The 15,831-nt window shown below is 34.6% G+C and overlaps 1 protein-coding gene across 12 annotated transcripts in view; it reads left to right on the forward strand.

Moving 5' to 3' along the window:
* Positions 1 to 15,831, forward strand: part of ERBIN (erbb2 interacting protein) — a 116,833-nt gene that overhangs the window by 95,322 nt on the left and 5,680 nt on the right. For 8 of the 12 annotated variants that reach the window (XM_064405638.1, XM_064405640.1, XM_064405639.1 and 5 more), the window contains 7 exons: positions 971 to 1,154; positions 1,935 to 3,456; positions 10,896 to 11,039; positions 11,842 to 11,973; positions 13,647 to 13,856; positions 14,897 to 14,989; positions 15,571 to 15,645. In XM_064405638.1, coding sequence (XP_064261708.1) covers positions 971 to 1,154; positions 1,935 to 3,456; positions 10,896 to 11,039; positions 11,842 to 11,973; positions 13,647 to 13,856; positions 14,897 to 14,989; positions 15,571 to 15,645 — 2,360 coding nt within the window. Of the gene's footprint in view, positions 1 to 968; positions 1,155 to 1,934; positions 3,457 to 10,895; positions 11,040 to 11,841; positions 11,974 to 13,646; positions 13,857 to 14,896; positions 14,990 to 15,570; positions 15,646 to 15,831 lie in introns of those variants that run through there. The other 4 variants (XM_064405647.1, XM_064405648.1, XM_064405649.1 and 1 more) reach the window with 2 other exon arrangements.

Raw genomic sequence — 15,831 nt, forward strand, 5'->3', positions numbered from 1 at the left:
GTGAGATTTGATGAGGAGAACCACATGGTGGAAGCAGGAAGAGTCTGCTGAGGATCACATACAGATGAAAAGGTGGATGTTTGCCAATGTTGTCCTTGGATTTTTTTATCTGACTAAAGTACCAGGTCAAAACTTCTTTCTTGTCTCTGAAGACAGACATTAGTTCCATAAAATGGATGCGTTTGGCATCTGTAACTGGCTTGAAGCAAAAATTTAAATGTGTTTGTTTCTACACTCATGTCAGAATCACGGCTGCCTTTAATACCCCCAGAGAAATTAGTTTTATACGGATGTAGTATGCAAGTATGCATACATTATGCAAGAATCAGTGTGTACAGGGGTAAATTACTCTGAAAATGTCGTCCTAAGGGATCTGCAAAACATGGGAATGCATTGAATTCAAAGTCTGCAGAAGAACATTTTTCTTTGCTGATTTTTGACTTTACTAAAAAACTATACAGAGCTTATCCAGTGATCTAGAGAGTTCCAGAGTACTTGGTATAGTTAATAGCTTTAATAATGATAGAATATTCAAAATTAGGAACAGTGTACCCTTTCAAAATACTGCATGTGAAGCAGTGTGCTTTGTTTTATTAGAGGCCAATAGACTCATGTAATGGACAATTTTGAAATCCTTATAGTAACAGAATTTGATAGATATTTTGAGGAAGTATTCAGTAATATAGCACTCGTGAATGACAAGAGAAATGGGAATAAAGCAAGAATTTAGATTTAATTAGCAGACAAGGGATGTTTACATTAGGCCAAATATTTTAAAATAGAGGAACTATTTCCAACAGTATTTTGTAAGTTTAAATTAACTTTGCAAAGGTGTTAGCTTACGTTTTAGTTTCAGGTAATAAGAATTACTGAAGAACAAGAGACTGTTTCTAAATACTAAACGTAACACATATGAAATGGCTATTAATAAAATCTGTGTGTCTAACTAATTGGCAATTTTTTATTTCAGATGATTCAAAAGATACTGATTCCTTATCAGATGAAGCTACCCACAATAGTAATCAGAATAACAGCAACTGTTCCTCTCCTTCTCGAATGTCAGATTCTGTTTCCTTAAATACTGACAGTAGCCAAGATGTTTCTCTCTCTTCTCCTGACAAAGAAACCAATGCTGCTGTTCTATCCAAAATCAGGTTTGTACTATACTGTGGACCACTAAGAAAATACATTAAAAAAAATGTTACTTAATAGGTGTTCCTTCCTTTAATTCATTAATTTAGTATTCATTAAATATTTAAAATTTCATCATTTTGTAATGGGGTTAATAATGTTCTCTTAAGGTTAATAAAGTTCTCAAAAAGAAAAACTTCCAGAGACTAGCTTTATTATACAACACACGCTTCTCGTTTCTCTTAACAATAGGGTGCAATAATTTTTTTTTTTTATCCCTACAAAATACATCAGTATGCTGTTTTAAAAGCTCTGTGTTTTTATTTGATTAATTTTGAAAATCAGATTGATTGCTAACATGAGGTTAAAGGTTAAAGGTTCTTAAAAACTTACAAAGAATGGAATTACAGGTTGTTAGTCTTCTAGGAGTTTTAGTTAAAAAGTGCCATTTCTCATAAAAACTGCTAATGCAAACAGGAAAATTGTCCAAAATGGAAATGAAAAGAAATTAATAAAGTTATCATCACTTTGTCTTCTTGATGCTTTTGAACAGTTTCTAATTATTCTTGTTGAGTTTAAACAAACTTCTGAAACCATGTGATCTAAAAACATTGCCCAAATGAGCCCTTCATATAACATATTTCTTCAATATAAGATAATAAATCATAAATCTGTTTCGTTGTCCTATTTTGTATGCACAGCGTGGTTGCATATTAATGGTAATTTTTTTTCTAAAATGATACTTTGAGAAATACATCCATTCTTAGGAGAATTTATTTAAGAGCTATCTTTTTTTCTTCCAGGAGAGAAGATGAAAATCTGAATAATCTCTTGCAGAATGGAGGAGAATTGAGTATTACAGTAGAAGAAAAACTAAATGTGGAAGAGAAGGTTACAAATTTGTCTGAATATGAATTGAGCATTGAAGAAAGACTAGGCCTGATAGGAAAAAGTGTTGATCTAAGTACTCCAATGGAGGAGTCTCACAAATTAGACCAAATAAACATGAATATCAATAAACTTGTTAGTGAAGAGGCAGTGCCCGTTCCTGTAGAAAAGTTAGAAACACAGAAAATGGTTTCAGTAATAGGCTTTTTGAATAACAACCCAAAAGAAGAAAGTGAGCACTTGGAAAATGGAAATAAATATCGTGTAAATAAAGTAAATGGACTTGCTGAGGAAACAGTACAGTCTCCCAGTAAAGAAAAAGTAGCAAAAAGCACTACAGTTGATGGGGATTCTGCTGAGCTGTCTGTTTCTAGAAGCACTGAAGATTTGTCCCCACAGAGAAGCGGTCCTGTGATGAAATCTCACAGCATCACAAGTATGGACAGTGGTGGGCTGAAAATCTATGATACTGTAAATGAAAATGGATCTCAACAACCAAACTTAGCGGTAAAATCAGGATCTGATACTGCAGATGGAAAAAACATAGTCCGCAGTAAATCTGCTACTCTTCTCTATGATCAGCCTTTACAGGTTTTTCCTGGGTCATCGTCATCATCTGATTTAGTATCTTCTACAAAAACAGTGTTCAAGTTTGACTCAAATCACAATCCTGAAGGTGCTAATGTAGTGAGGGGATCAGTGACAGGCGGTGCACAGATGCTCTGTGCTCCCCAGTATAATATTCAGTACAGCAGCAGTGCAGCAGCAAAAGATGCCTTGTGGCCCCAGAAACAAAACACCCAAGCAGAACAAGGCACTTTACCTCCTTCACGTCTGCTTAGGTCTGACAGTACAGAACCTCCCAGTTATGTAAAGCATTCTGGCAACATGAATTTTTCCAATCATAACAATGTCCGGGCCAGCGCTGTGTACAACACTCACCAGCGGATGGCTGGGAGACACGCAGATCTGTGGGCTGTTCCACCAGGTGACAGACTGCTCCCAGGAGCAAGCAGGCACACGCTTCAGAGGCAGAGCAGTGTATCTTCTACGGCTTCCATAAATATTGGGGATAGTGGACCTTCAAGACGGGCCCAAGTTCCTGAAGGGGACTACTTAACATACAGAGATTTGCATTCAATGGGAAGAGCTGCAGCGGTAATGTCGGGACAGCAGAGGCCTCTCTCTGCCCGGACATACAGCATTGATGGTCCCAACATGAGCCGGCCGCAGAGCGCGCGGCCCTCAGTCAGCGAAATACCAGAAAGAACTATGTCAGTCAGCGACTTCAATTACTCGCGGACTAGCCCCTCCAAGAGATCAAACCCAAGGGTTAACTCCGAGCACTCGTTATTAGACCCTGCAGGAAAAACTAAAGTCCCTCATGACTGGAGGGAACAGGTGCTGCGACATATTGAGGCTAAAAAGCTAGAAAAGGTAAAAACAATAATTCTGATTTTTTTATACTTTTCTGTTACCTAGATATAGAATAAGGTAAACACTCTGTTTCAAACAGCTTTTAATTACTAGTGAAAATCTAATTTTGATCCTGCTTAAAAAGGATTGTGTTTATGATGAATATGTGAGAAACCCTCAGATGGTAGACTGAACTAAATGAACATTTCCCCCAAAGAAGAAAGAAAGGTGCTGTTGTTTTTATATCATACTTGCCAGGTTAGGTTACTTTTGAATACATTAAATAATGTCATACAGACCTGCTGGACTGCAAAGCCAGCTCTTTTAAGGTAATTTTTAAGGTAAATTTTATTGTAGCTTTGCATTCACAATTTACTAAAATATTCCCTTACACTCTTGATCTTTCTGTTCTGCCTTTTTTTCACCCTATTTCTTCTCTTTAAGAACAAGGAAAAAGAAAATCAGTAAAATCTATTTAGAAATATAGGTCTGCAGCTTTAGTTGCTGAGGAATTCAAAAGCCATAATTATCATGTATTTGCCTCCAAGCCAGATATCTTTTGAAGTTGGGTATCTGACAGATTGTTGAATGAATATTTATTGCTTGCTGTGAGATGAGAACACTTAAAAATCTTGTTCATTTCAGAAAAATCACAGTAGGTTTTGATATAAATAGAGATGATGAACAGGATTCTTTATGTACTGTAAATGCCATCAAGAATTTGAGCTGATAAGTAGAGCTGAACAATTATCTATCTTCAAAGAATTTGAGTAGAGCCTGGAAGAGTGTAATCTGTGTCCTGCTAACCCAGTTGAAAATATCATCACTAAAAATGGCTTGAATGTCATTTAGCCTGATCATGTTTCTTTGGAAGAGAATTAAGTATCCAAATGACATTTTGATTATGCCAGCTAGATGGATTTTGTTTTTTAGTTTCTTTTCTAAGAACATAGTTTGCTTTGTAGTTATTATGGTAAATACTTGAATATCTATGATGGCTAGAAAAATTTAATTGGAGATGATTGGAGAAATTACTTTTAACTATGATTTTTCTTCAGAAATCCCAGTATTTGGTGGAGGGGTTTGCTTTTTGTTTTTTGGGGTGGTTTTTGGTTAGATTTTTTGTTTCAAATTGCATAAATTCTGGTGACAGAAGGGGATGGGTTTCATTTTTTATAGACACCTGCACAAAAGCTGTACATATTCTTCTGATCCAGGTGGTCACCTGCAACAGGAAATGTCTTAGGGTAGTATTTTGCTGTCATATGGGGACCCCTTGTCCCACAAGGGGGTCACTAATCTCACCACGTTCCAACTCTACTAAAATGTGCATTCCCTCATTTTCCATTCTCCTCGATGCATGTATGAAATCTCACATGAAGTGACAAAAAAAGCAAAAATACCAGCAATCCTTGAGTACAAAGGGAAGCAGAGCTTCAGTGCTCTGCTGATGCAGTTGTTCATTGGCATGTGAAGAACAGTGGTTAATGCAGCAGTGATACCTGTTTGGGTCTGCAGCAGTATAGTCACCTTTACATAAATGCCATTGAGTGCCTGACTTGATTCCCTTTATATATGAAAATACTTTTCATTATGCTTTATATGTAAACTTTAATTTTTCCTACTAGACTGATGTGGAATAACTGCTTTTGAAATTTTAGCTGTGCATTTAATTTAACAGATCTTTTAAGTCTGTTCTTAATATTTCTTTTGTTTTGGCCTTTAAGTTTTTTAAAGTAGCCTTAACAATCTGAGACTTATTTATGGGTTTAAAGTGAATGTGTACATTGAATTGTCTATTTTATATTCTTTAGGATATAACTGATTTAAAAAGAAAAATCTGAATTGTGAAAAATGTAGACACGATCCTGTATGGCAGCTGGCAGATACGATAATGTGGAAATTCTAGCATTCAGTTGAATATTTCTAAGTTCTTTTTAAATAACAGCTTTGGTATTTTTGTTTGTAATAAAAAATTATCCAAGTGGTGAGGGTGCTTTATCTATAAAGCAAATTTCTGAAATATTTTGCAATCTGAAAAAAAAATTGAGTAATTAACAGAACTCATTTAAGGAACAAGTTCAATTACAGAGCTTGTTTATGGAACATTTATTGGAAACTACTTTGACAGAGCTTTTATGAATTTAAAAGGGCACTTTTTTTTTAAACATAAGATGCAACACTGAAAAAATCACATATACAAAATTAAGCGTTGTGATGAATATTTAATACCTATTTTCTTGACCAGTATAGATTAATAGTATTACTTTCGCTGTGACTTTACTGTTGTTGAATTTAATCATGTTTATAGTTTGTATCCTTATAGATTGAAATGCTTATTAGGAAGGAGGGTGTGGTGGGCTTTTGGGGATTGGGGTTGTTGGTTTGTCTGGTTGTTTAATTTTCCTTTCCTAAGCTCCTGAAAGACATGTTAATTGTGTTTTTATAACATTTAGTAACTGAAGAGAGAGGATGAGTGAACCCACTTAAATTTGTCCAACAGTGTCTGCTTGTTGGATAAATTGGAGAAACTAGTTCCTAATTTATCATCCCTTTTACCTGAGATAGGTAGGAAAAACTTTTAGGAGTTTAATTTGCATAAGAAAAGATACAAACTTGTTTTAAGTCTAGCAAAAATGATTAACAAGGGGCTCCAGCCAAATAGTTAGCATTTGTAATACTTTTAATAAGTTGTAAGGGTCATCGTATGGGCCGTTCATTTAGGAGTTGGACTTGATGGTCCTTGTGGATCCCTTCAAACTCAGTACATTGTGTGTTTCTGTGAAAAGTAGAGAATAACTAAAATTATCCATCTGAGTGAATGAAGGTGAAAATAGTTCATGATATAATTTGTAAATAGAAATTCTGCATATATTAGAAGAAAAAATTTGCTTACCTGATGCAAAGCTTTTTTTGGGGGGGATACAGGAACTTATTTAAATGTCAAACTGCTCTCTAATGGTTGTATACATAAGATGGTGGAAAGCATGCAGTCAATTTGGACCCACCCCCAACCTCATAAATTTAGTGCAGAGTTTTAAAAACAGTAATATTTTCCAGCATATTTTCCTTTTTGAATGTGACATACCCATTTTTCTACTTAGTATGTTACAATAATCTCTTATAGTAATCCTGTTGGTTTTTATTTAGAATTGAAACTAAAATTCCACCTGTGTAAAAACACTAGTGTCACATATTTGTGGTAGAGGAATTTCTCATCCATAAAGTGCAATAAGAAGTGTCTGCAACAGTTACCTGCAAATATCTATTACATAACCTTGCTGAGCGTACAAAATTCGTTACTAAGTCTGATTGTCCCTCCCTTGCATACGTATATTTTCCTTTTTTGTTGCAGATCACATGGGAGTTCATTAGATGTATATTTGCTTTCAATTCTAATTTCAACTGAAATTAAGTCCTCTGTTTTTTAGCTACTTTATCTACTATGTATCTAATCTACAGATTATCTAAAATGCATTCAGAGGAGGGATCATAGTTTAATTCCTACTTTTTATTCTTAGAGTTGTCAGATTACAGTGCCTTATTAAAAGAAAATATTTCAGTACTGGTGTAAAATTGCAGTTTTAATTAAAGTTTGAAATTTTCTTCAACACATTTTTTTATGCCACATACTTAACATGCAAATATATTTTAATTGCTATGACCTCAGATCTTCTCGCTAGTTAAACTTGCTTTAGTGTGTCAAGGACAGTGACTTTAGTGGGTCTGTGCAAACATAAAATAAAATGCTTAAGTGTTCATAAGATCATAACCTGAAGAATATTTTTACCTAGTTACATATCCTGATAAATTACAGGAATATTATCTCTTTAGTACTTGTTAGTTTTATGTTTTTATTTTAGTTATATTTATTATTTTTTCCTTTTTGAATGGACATCTGAACCATCAATGTGTTATAATGATATTTTGTGGAGTTCAGAAGTCAAACCACCATGCTTTAAAATGAATAAAATTCTTGTGCATTTGGTATGTAAACAGCAAAAGTTCTCAATCTGCAAACATTTTCTGACAGTGGAATTTAAAGTATGTGTAGTTTTTCCATATGTAACTCTTCAATAGCAAGAGTGTGTTATGTGGATAGTGGGAATGAAAACTGAAGGAATTTCTAGACACTTAATATTGTCTCGAAGGATGACTTATGTTCACCTTTACCCTGCAGTTGATTCTAGGTAATGTTAAATAAATCAATATATAAAAAAGACTAATACTTAGGCGTAGCCATTAAGTTACCAGTTTAGGCTGTTTCAAGATAAGTAGAATGTAGAGTCTTGTTCCCAGCAGATATTGAAATTATTGGTTCCTCTTCTATGCCCAAATTTCATGGCTTGTCATGGCAGACTCCAAACAGTCGTAAAATTACAATATTATTCCATATAAATTCTCCTAAATAAATTCCATTACTTATTTTCTTGCACCTAAGTAAATGCATTAAGGCATTTCAATTTCCAAATCACACCCTTTTGGAGTCTGAAATTATATTTTGTAAGCTGCAAAAGAGAGAAGATATTCCAGCTTTTGTAATCTAAAAAAAATACAAGTAAACCCCAGAATTATGCTACTAGCTGCCTGCATTTAAACTGATTCCATTAGAGGCTGATTTGACTACAAATTAGAATTATGATGAACATACTAATTATTACATTGTTTCTTGATTTATTGTAGTTCCTAATTTGGACTATTGATGGCTAAGTAACCTATTTCTAGTAAAAATATATAAAATATAAATATAAATGTAATTGAAATCTGTTAAATGATATATATATAATATATATCATTAAATACATAGTAAGAATATACTGAAACATTACATGAGTATTTCTTAGTGTGTATCAGTTCAGAGTAACTGAAATAATCCTTCTCAAACGTCAAATATTTGAATTATTATTTTGCAGGCCATTATGCCTTAAGACATGATAGCAAACCAGGTGACTAATGGAGCTGGTACTTTGAATTAACAGTCATACTTAGATCATGTGATTATTCCATATTCAATTTTTAATAATTCGGAGTGAAAGTCAGGGTGGTTAATGGCATTTGGCTATTCAGATTTCAGAAAGTGTGTTCTCTGGTGCAGCAGTCTTCAGGAATTTTTCTAGGAAATGTACAATTTTCATCATTCTCATATTGAGAAACAAAATTAACAGGAATGCTGTTCACACTCCAAATGCATCAGTTTCTCTCTTCCCAGTTAGAAATAGGTAGAGGACATATACTCTTGTTTTATCCCTAGGAATCTCTTCTTGTATTGAACTAAAACTTTCTTACATGACCATGTAATTTTAAATAGTATTTATTTTTTATTGTTGGTACAGCTTCTGGGTTTCTTCTAATTTAGTGTTGTGGTGCTGTGCTCATGTAGAAAAGGAGAGTAATGGTGTTTGCAGTATCCTGAACTCTTCCCCACATAACTGCACAATCATTTCTTCTACTTTTGGAAAAAGTCTCTTCCAGGAAAGAAGATTTTGTAAACCCTTGAGAGTTCATACTTCTCAGATTATGTAGTCACCTTGAAACTCAACTGAAATTTCAGTTCCTGATGTAAAAGTTCATACCTCTGTAAGTTTTAGGAAAGTTCTCCCTCTGTATTGCAGATCTATCTTAGATTTTAAATCCAAATTTGCCTTATTTATCTCTTTTGTCACATAGATTGTTGCCACTTATTGGCCATCTGTTTGGCTCTGTCTGAGAGTGAACCCAGTGGATCTAGGGGTCTTTACAGTATGATGGTCTGCTAGAGATGCTTTGAAGAGAGAACTTTTTAGTCCCACCATGCATTCCTTCTATTTTTATCAGTCATTTTGCCACTTACAGAGGATGGAGAGGTACAGGAGCCTCTGAGAGCTTCCTGTAAGGATACTTCAAGGAATTGCCTGTAGTGGTGGGGCAAGAAGACCACCCGGTTAATTACAGACACGGTTATGAGAAGAGGAGTAAGAAGATGGCTTGAGGCAATAAGAAGCTAAGGAAAATTGACTTTGGCATTTTTGCCTGGGTGTTTATTCTAAAATTTAGAGGAGCAGTAAACTCAGATTGAATGTTTAGTGAATGTAGATTTAAATGCTAAGAAAGTCATCCTCTCCCAAGATAGGGAAAACATCTGCAGACTTGTTTGGAAGCTTGAAAAATCCATTGGCTAGAGAACAGGGAAGGTGTAAAAGAGAAACATGAAGAATGCTTACTGTGTCACTGAGACAAAAGTTATCCAAGAACTTTGGCTGAGATAAAACCAGTATTGTCAGTAAATACTGTTTTTCAAGGGAGTTTCCAATGACTGTACTACCAGAGCATCTGGGGAATATGAGTATGCAGAGGCATATGGTTTTCATTATTAAACTAGTTCTAGTTTCAGAAGATGAAGCTAGGAAGGACCAGATGTTTGCCTAAGGACTAGTGACTATTTTCAGAATTATATTAGTATACATAGCCAACAGGCAAATGCCAAAATGTCTTTATTCATTTAAGAATTGTTACAGTATCTTAGTCAATTATACCTATTTTGAACATTCTTTAACTCTGAAAAATTAAAAGCTTTACAGAAAACAACTTTGAATTTGCTGGGTTTTAATGCTTTGTGGTGTATCATTTTCCTACAATAGAATTTTTTTCTTGGGGTTGTCACATTTTCAAGACAGTTTTGGTTTATTTATCAGGTGGCCCATGGAAGATTTTCTGTTTCTTTCTTTGCACCGTCTTTTTATTTTGTTTTGTTCTTACAGCTACAAAAGACCATGGTGACAAGATGGTAATGTCCCTTGCTTTCATTTTGTTATCCTTGGTAATATTGCAGGGGGCAGGTTTGCAAGCTAATGAAGCTCAAACCCAAACCACTGTCACAAGTGTCTTTGAGGTCACTTTACCTCTTTGATTGCCCACAGTTGCACAGGGGTAGTCTCAATTTCGTTCAAGCCTCTTCCTTTAAATGAGGCTTGCTTACATTCTTGAGTGAAGTATTACTAGAATGCCTTGGATATTATCTGTGTGGTTAGAGCAAGAAAATTCAGTCAGTCAAATCTCTGTGTAAATTTTTATTTGTACTTTTCTAATGGGCGTGGGGGAATGAGACAAAATAGTAAAGGGGTAATTAGATAGATTTCCACAGGTGTTTTATTTTACTGCCAGCTTATCTTCCTATAACATACTTGATATGTTGCAAATATAATGAAAACCTGAAAATTTTGATAAGCACCTAAGACACGTGAATATTTCAATTACTTTATTTACATGTAATTCTGCATGTGAACTGCTGATTGCATGCTGATTTACAGTAAATAAAGGTAAATAGGGTCACTGAGTTGCGTTTATATATCACAGTGGTACTGTTCTTGCATGGTTTTATCTTGCATGACAATGGAATATGTTTGTATTACATGTATAACGTGTCTTGTGGTTTATGCATGCTGCACTAATCTCTGTGTTAAATCTGTCCCCTCTTTATTCAGAGCATGCTGTCTCGGTCCTTTAATTCCAATTACGCTGCAGTTAGCAGCTTTCACTATGGCAGCTCTAGGGATCTGCATGGCAGCCAGGGTAGTGTTGCCTTGAGTGTTGCAGACGGAAGAGGTTCTGGTGTGCACATTGTTCGAGTGAGTACCTACAGGAGGCTATTGCAATATATAGAGGGGGAAAGAATAAACTGTATGGGGGTCCTTGAATTTATACAGTTATCCTTTTACATATGCATAATGCTTTATTAAAAATAATATAATTTATATGCTGAAATTATTTTTAGGAATTAAATGTTTTACCTTCACTTCATATGGTGTAAACTTACTGCAGGGTTTTTCAGTTTAATGTCATGAAGTTGAGTTCTCTAACTGGCTTTGTAGATGGTTGAACATGTGTAGAACTGTCTGGTTTCATTGTACATTTGTGATCAAAAGATTACCGTTCTGAATTTAGCCTAGGCTGCTAAGGTTTGAACAAAATCTTACTATTCTTCCTCCTCCAAAAGAAATTCTGATGATATAAACTGTACTGTAAGATACTGTAGGCATTCAAGAAAATTTATAGTCAGAAAATACGAGGAAATGAGCTTTTAAATAAGCACATGAGTGGTGTGCAAGGCATCCATAGTGAGCAGGATAAAGTCATCAGAAGACTTCCATGCATCTTTGAATAGTTAGTCCCTGGGATTTGTTAATTAATTTACTGCTGATAAAAGACACCTCTACAGTTGTGAGATTTGTAAATGTCCATCAGTATTTTTTGGGTGTATGTCTTGATTAGTGAGATTTTCTGCATAAATAATGTCCTAGTTAATAAAAAAAGATAAAGAATTATAAAGCCCTTAAAATGTTTTATCCTGAGTTTCTTTTGAGAATTTTTTAGTTTTAATTATATAAAGACATTTGTCTTTTTGTCTTTACCACTTCATTCTGTTTAAAGCATCCCCAGGCTTCTGCTCCAGGAGACCAATGCCAGGATGAAGTATTCATTTCGGGACAGCAGAATTACTCATCTGCCACACTTAGTCTCAAAGATGTTCCTCCAGACAGCATCAAAAAAACAGCTGTGCAGGTAGTTGCATGACAGCATGGATAGGACATTATTTGCTTTTATTCATAAGTCTGTGTTTTTTATTAGCAGTAGAAACTTATGTTAGGATAGCAGTTGGAACTAGTGCTTCTTTAAAATGTAATACACAGGCTTCCAAACCAGCATAAATGAAACAGCATCCTCAACAAAATGGTTGACTGTATGAAGGAAGATGGTTCTTATTTTCCTTCAGTAGGTAATTTGAAAGAAGAAATTTGCAGCCAAACAAATACTTGCAAGTGAAAATTGGAATATGGCAGATGATTTCAGAAAAATAATATGAAGCTGATTAAACCTTTTAAAAAACAAACTTGAAATCTGTTGTGATGAAATTGTGATGACAAACCAGAATTAGTAGAAGACACTCTGTATTAATCTCTAATTACCATCTCTGGAAGTGGGTCTTACTACCATGAAACTAAATGGATTCTTGTAAATTATTATGACACAGAAGCTGATTTGCTTCTTACACCTTCAGTAATTTCAGTTGCATTTCTACAGACAATGGGTATTGGGAACTTGCACAGCTGTGGATACATTTTACCTATATAAACTCTACCTCTGGCAACAAAAAAGTTTTCTTGTTATACTTCAAGTTTTCACAAAAGGCAATGGAAAAATTTGTATATTAAATACATATGATCTGTAAATAATCTGAAAATGTATTATATTTACACATTATTGTTTCTCAGAATCAGTCTGACATAAACTCAGCAGAATAGATTCTGATGTGTCCATTCATATAGCAGATTGAAATTTGCACACTAGTTACTTGTAATACTGAGAGAGTATTTTAATATCCTTGTATCCTGTGACTAATGTGCTAATGGTGGCAGGCCAATCTGTAACTTAAGTGTATAGCATTTTTGGAATCATACAGATGAATCAGGGACTAATTAAGGTGGATAAGAACATGAGATGTATTGGCAAGGGAGTAAAAAGGCTGTTCAGCTCAGCACAGCTTCACTAAGGAAACCTTGCCACCTCCAGCGTCATTCCTGGTGACATGATTGGAATGCACTGTATGTCTTAACAGAAGTGTACCTCACTGCTGCTTGTCATCGTTATACCTATCAAGCAATTACATATGCATTAAGAAAAGAATAACCTTTGTTGGAAATACTACAATTTTGATATTAAAATCTTGAGCTTGGATGGGAACTTGCTCAGTGAGTTTTCTTGTGAAGTGGTCACCATTATATGCTTGGTGAGCATATAGTCTGCTGGCCTGGTATGGGGGGCAGGAATTTTTATTTTTCTATGGTCTTCTGGAAATTGTTACAAAGTCTCTGAATTTTTTGCAAGAAAAGCACAGACTATAATGGCATGAATCAAGTGTCAGTACTATCAGTTGCACTGCTGGAAAATAATATTTGGGGAAACTGAGTGAAAAAACAAGTGCTAAAAGCAGAGGCTATGTAATTTATGCTAATAAAGTAGCACTCAAGTTTTTGTTTTTCAAATTGTTCAGTAGGTCAGAGCTGATAGCTATAAACAAAATGGATATAATTGTACATGATCCAGAAGAGTAGTTTTAATAATGTTGCTGAAAATTAAGAGCAGTCACATATGACAAATATTGAATTAATGAAGCAAGAATTGAGGAATGCTGCTTATAAAATGTATGACCCTGAGTATTCTTTTTTTTTTCTCAGATGCCTTTAACAAATGGACAAATGTGCCAACCTCAGAGGCTTCCAGCAAACTACAGCCAAGTCCATCATCTCCCCCCTCAATCATCAGTTGCAAGACATCCATCTAGAGAGCAATTAATTGATTATCTGATGTTGAAAGTTGCCCACCAACCTCCCTATACCCAGTCCCAGTGCCCTCCAAGACAAAGCCATGAGTTGGCAAAGCAAGAGGTAAGAGTAAAATCTATCTGACAGATATTACATCTGTCAGTCAGAGACATTGTTAAATTCTTTTCATTTATTATCATATCTCTGTAGATGGAGACAGTAGTAATATAGGGATTTATCTACAGAAAAATATATCAGAGCAATTCTGTCTCTCAGATCATACATTCCTTCCAGTTTTGAGAGAAACAACAGTTTCTGAACACATCAGAAACCAATTTGCATCTTTTACTGAGCTAAAAATTAATTTCTCAACTAAGTTTATTTATCTCAACTTCATTTTTTAGCTAGTAACTGAAGAAAACACAAAGTCACGATACACCTAAGAGTACTTTGCATCTGGAATAGTTAAACCTGCAAGTGCAGAAATGTGTATCCATAAGCAAAAATCCATAAAAATGTTGGAGCAATCTGATGCATATCTGATAATTATGTTTTGTTTATGATAGATGTGCATATAAGAAATTCTTATACCATTTAATGACTCTTTCATTGTGAAAGCTTTCTTATTCTATTTTTTGAGGTTTTTTGAGAAAACCTTGATAACTTCATGTTTATTCTGTGCTAGAATGAGAATGTCCACTTCCTGTGTAATATAAGTTTTTATTCAACTTCTAGCGAGAGAAAGAGGACAGTCTTGGCTATGTACAACTTTCAGTCAAAGTAGGAATGAGGTTTGATTTTCAAAATTTACCTAGAGGTAACAAAGAAATAGGAAGAACAGATTCTTTTACATAAGCATGTATATTTGCTGAAGGCATTAAAGTAACCTACAAAATATCAAAATATCTCTGAATTTAAAGCCCATGTAAATATTATTATAATAATAGTGATATTGGAGTAAAACTTAGGTACAGTGATACACGATATTATATTGCAATCTTGTTCTGCATTAACATTATGAGATATAATGCTCTCTGACCTGCTTTTTAATTTTTTTCATTTCAAAGCTTTTATTCACCTGAATTCCTTAGTAATAATTTCATTAAGTAGCTTTGAATATAGATTTTCAGCCAATTCATCTAACTTTGGTTGCAATTACTTAGATTCGAGTGAGAGTTGACAAGGATCCAGAACTTGGATTTAGTATATCAGGAGGAGTTGGAGGGAGAGGAAATCCATTCAGACCCGAAGATGATGTAAGTATTCTATACTAATGCGTCTTGAAAGCCTTCTGATCTATAATGTTTCTCATGTTCAGCAAAGGGAGAAAAGAAAGTACATATATTTCCCAAACCATTACACTCCAGGACTGGAAGGGACAAAATTGGAAAATTATATGGAAAATGAAGGTTGTAGGTGGTCACAGTTGAATGACAGTATAGGCTATTATTCCAGATGAGTTTTTGCAGTGGTTAACAGTTTGAGTTATCAGTTAGCAGATTTGAGATAGTGAATTGTGGAGTGTACAATTAGAAATCCTCTTATAAAAGAGACAGTGATTTAGCTCTAGCTCTATTCTGGTAGTAGTTCGTTCATCTTGGTCTATACATCTGCCAAATTAAACCAAGGTGTATCACAATTCTCTTTAAAGATAATTCTGGATTTTTAACATCAGAAAAGGGAGGCAGTTTTAAAAGCCAGAGACCTGTAGAATAGTATTGTGTTCTCTTCTACTTAGGATGGAAAATTGAAAAAATATTTTGAATTACATCTGTTTCATGCTATCCTGTTTTTCATGAATAAGTTGTCAAAAATATTTCCACATCTCTTTTTCAAGGGCATATTTGTAACCAGAGTGCAGCCAGATGGACCAGCATCTAAGCTGTTACAGCCAGGGGATAAAATAATTCAGGTAATGTAACTAATTACAGTAATGACTTAATTAAATAGCCTATGTAATATACTGGTTTGGTTTCAGTTTGCACCTAAGAGCAGAGTGTTTACTTTATAGATAGATTACCTATCTTTTCCTTTTTTCTTCGGTGTCTATTCCTGATACATTCCAGGATGAAGCTTTTCATTTTCTGGCACCTAACAC

Source organism: Passer domesticus, chromosome Z, assembly GCF_036417665.1.
Source record: "Passer domesticus isolate bPasDom1 chromosome Z, bPasDom1.hap1, whole genome shotgun sequence".
NCBI lineage: Eukaryota > Metazoa > Chordata > Aves > Passeriformes > Passeridae > Passer > Passer domesticus.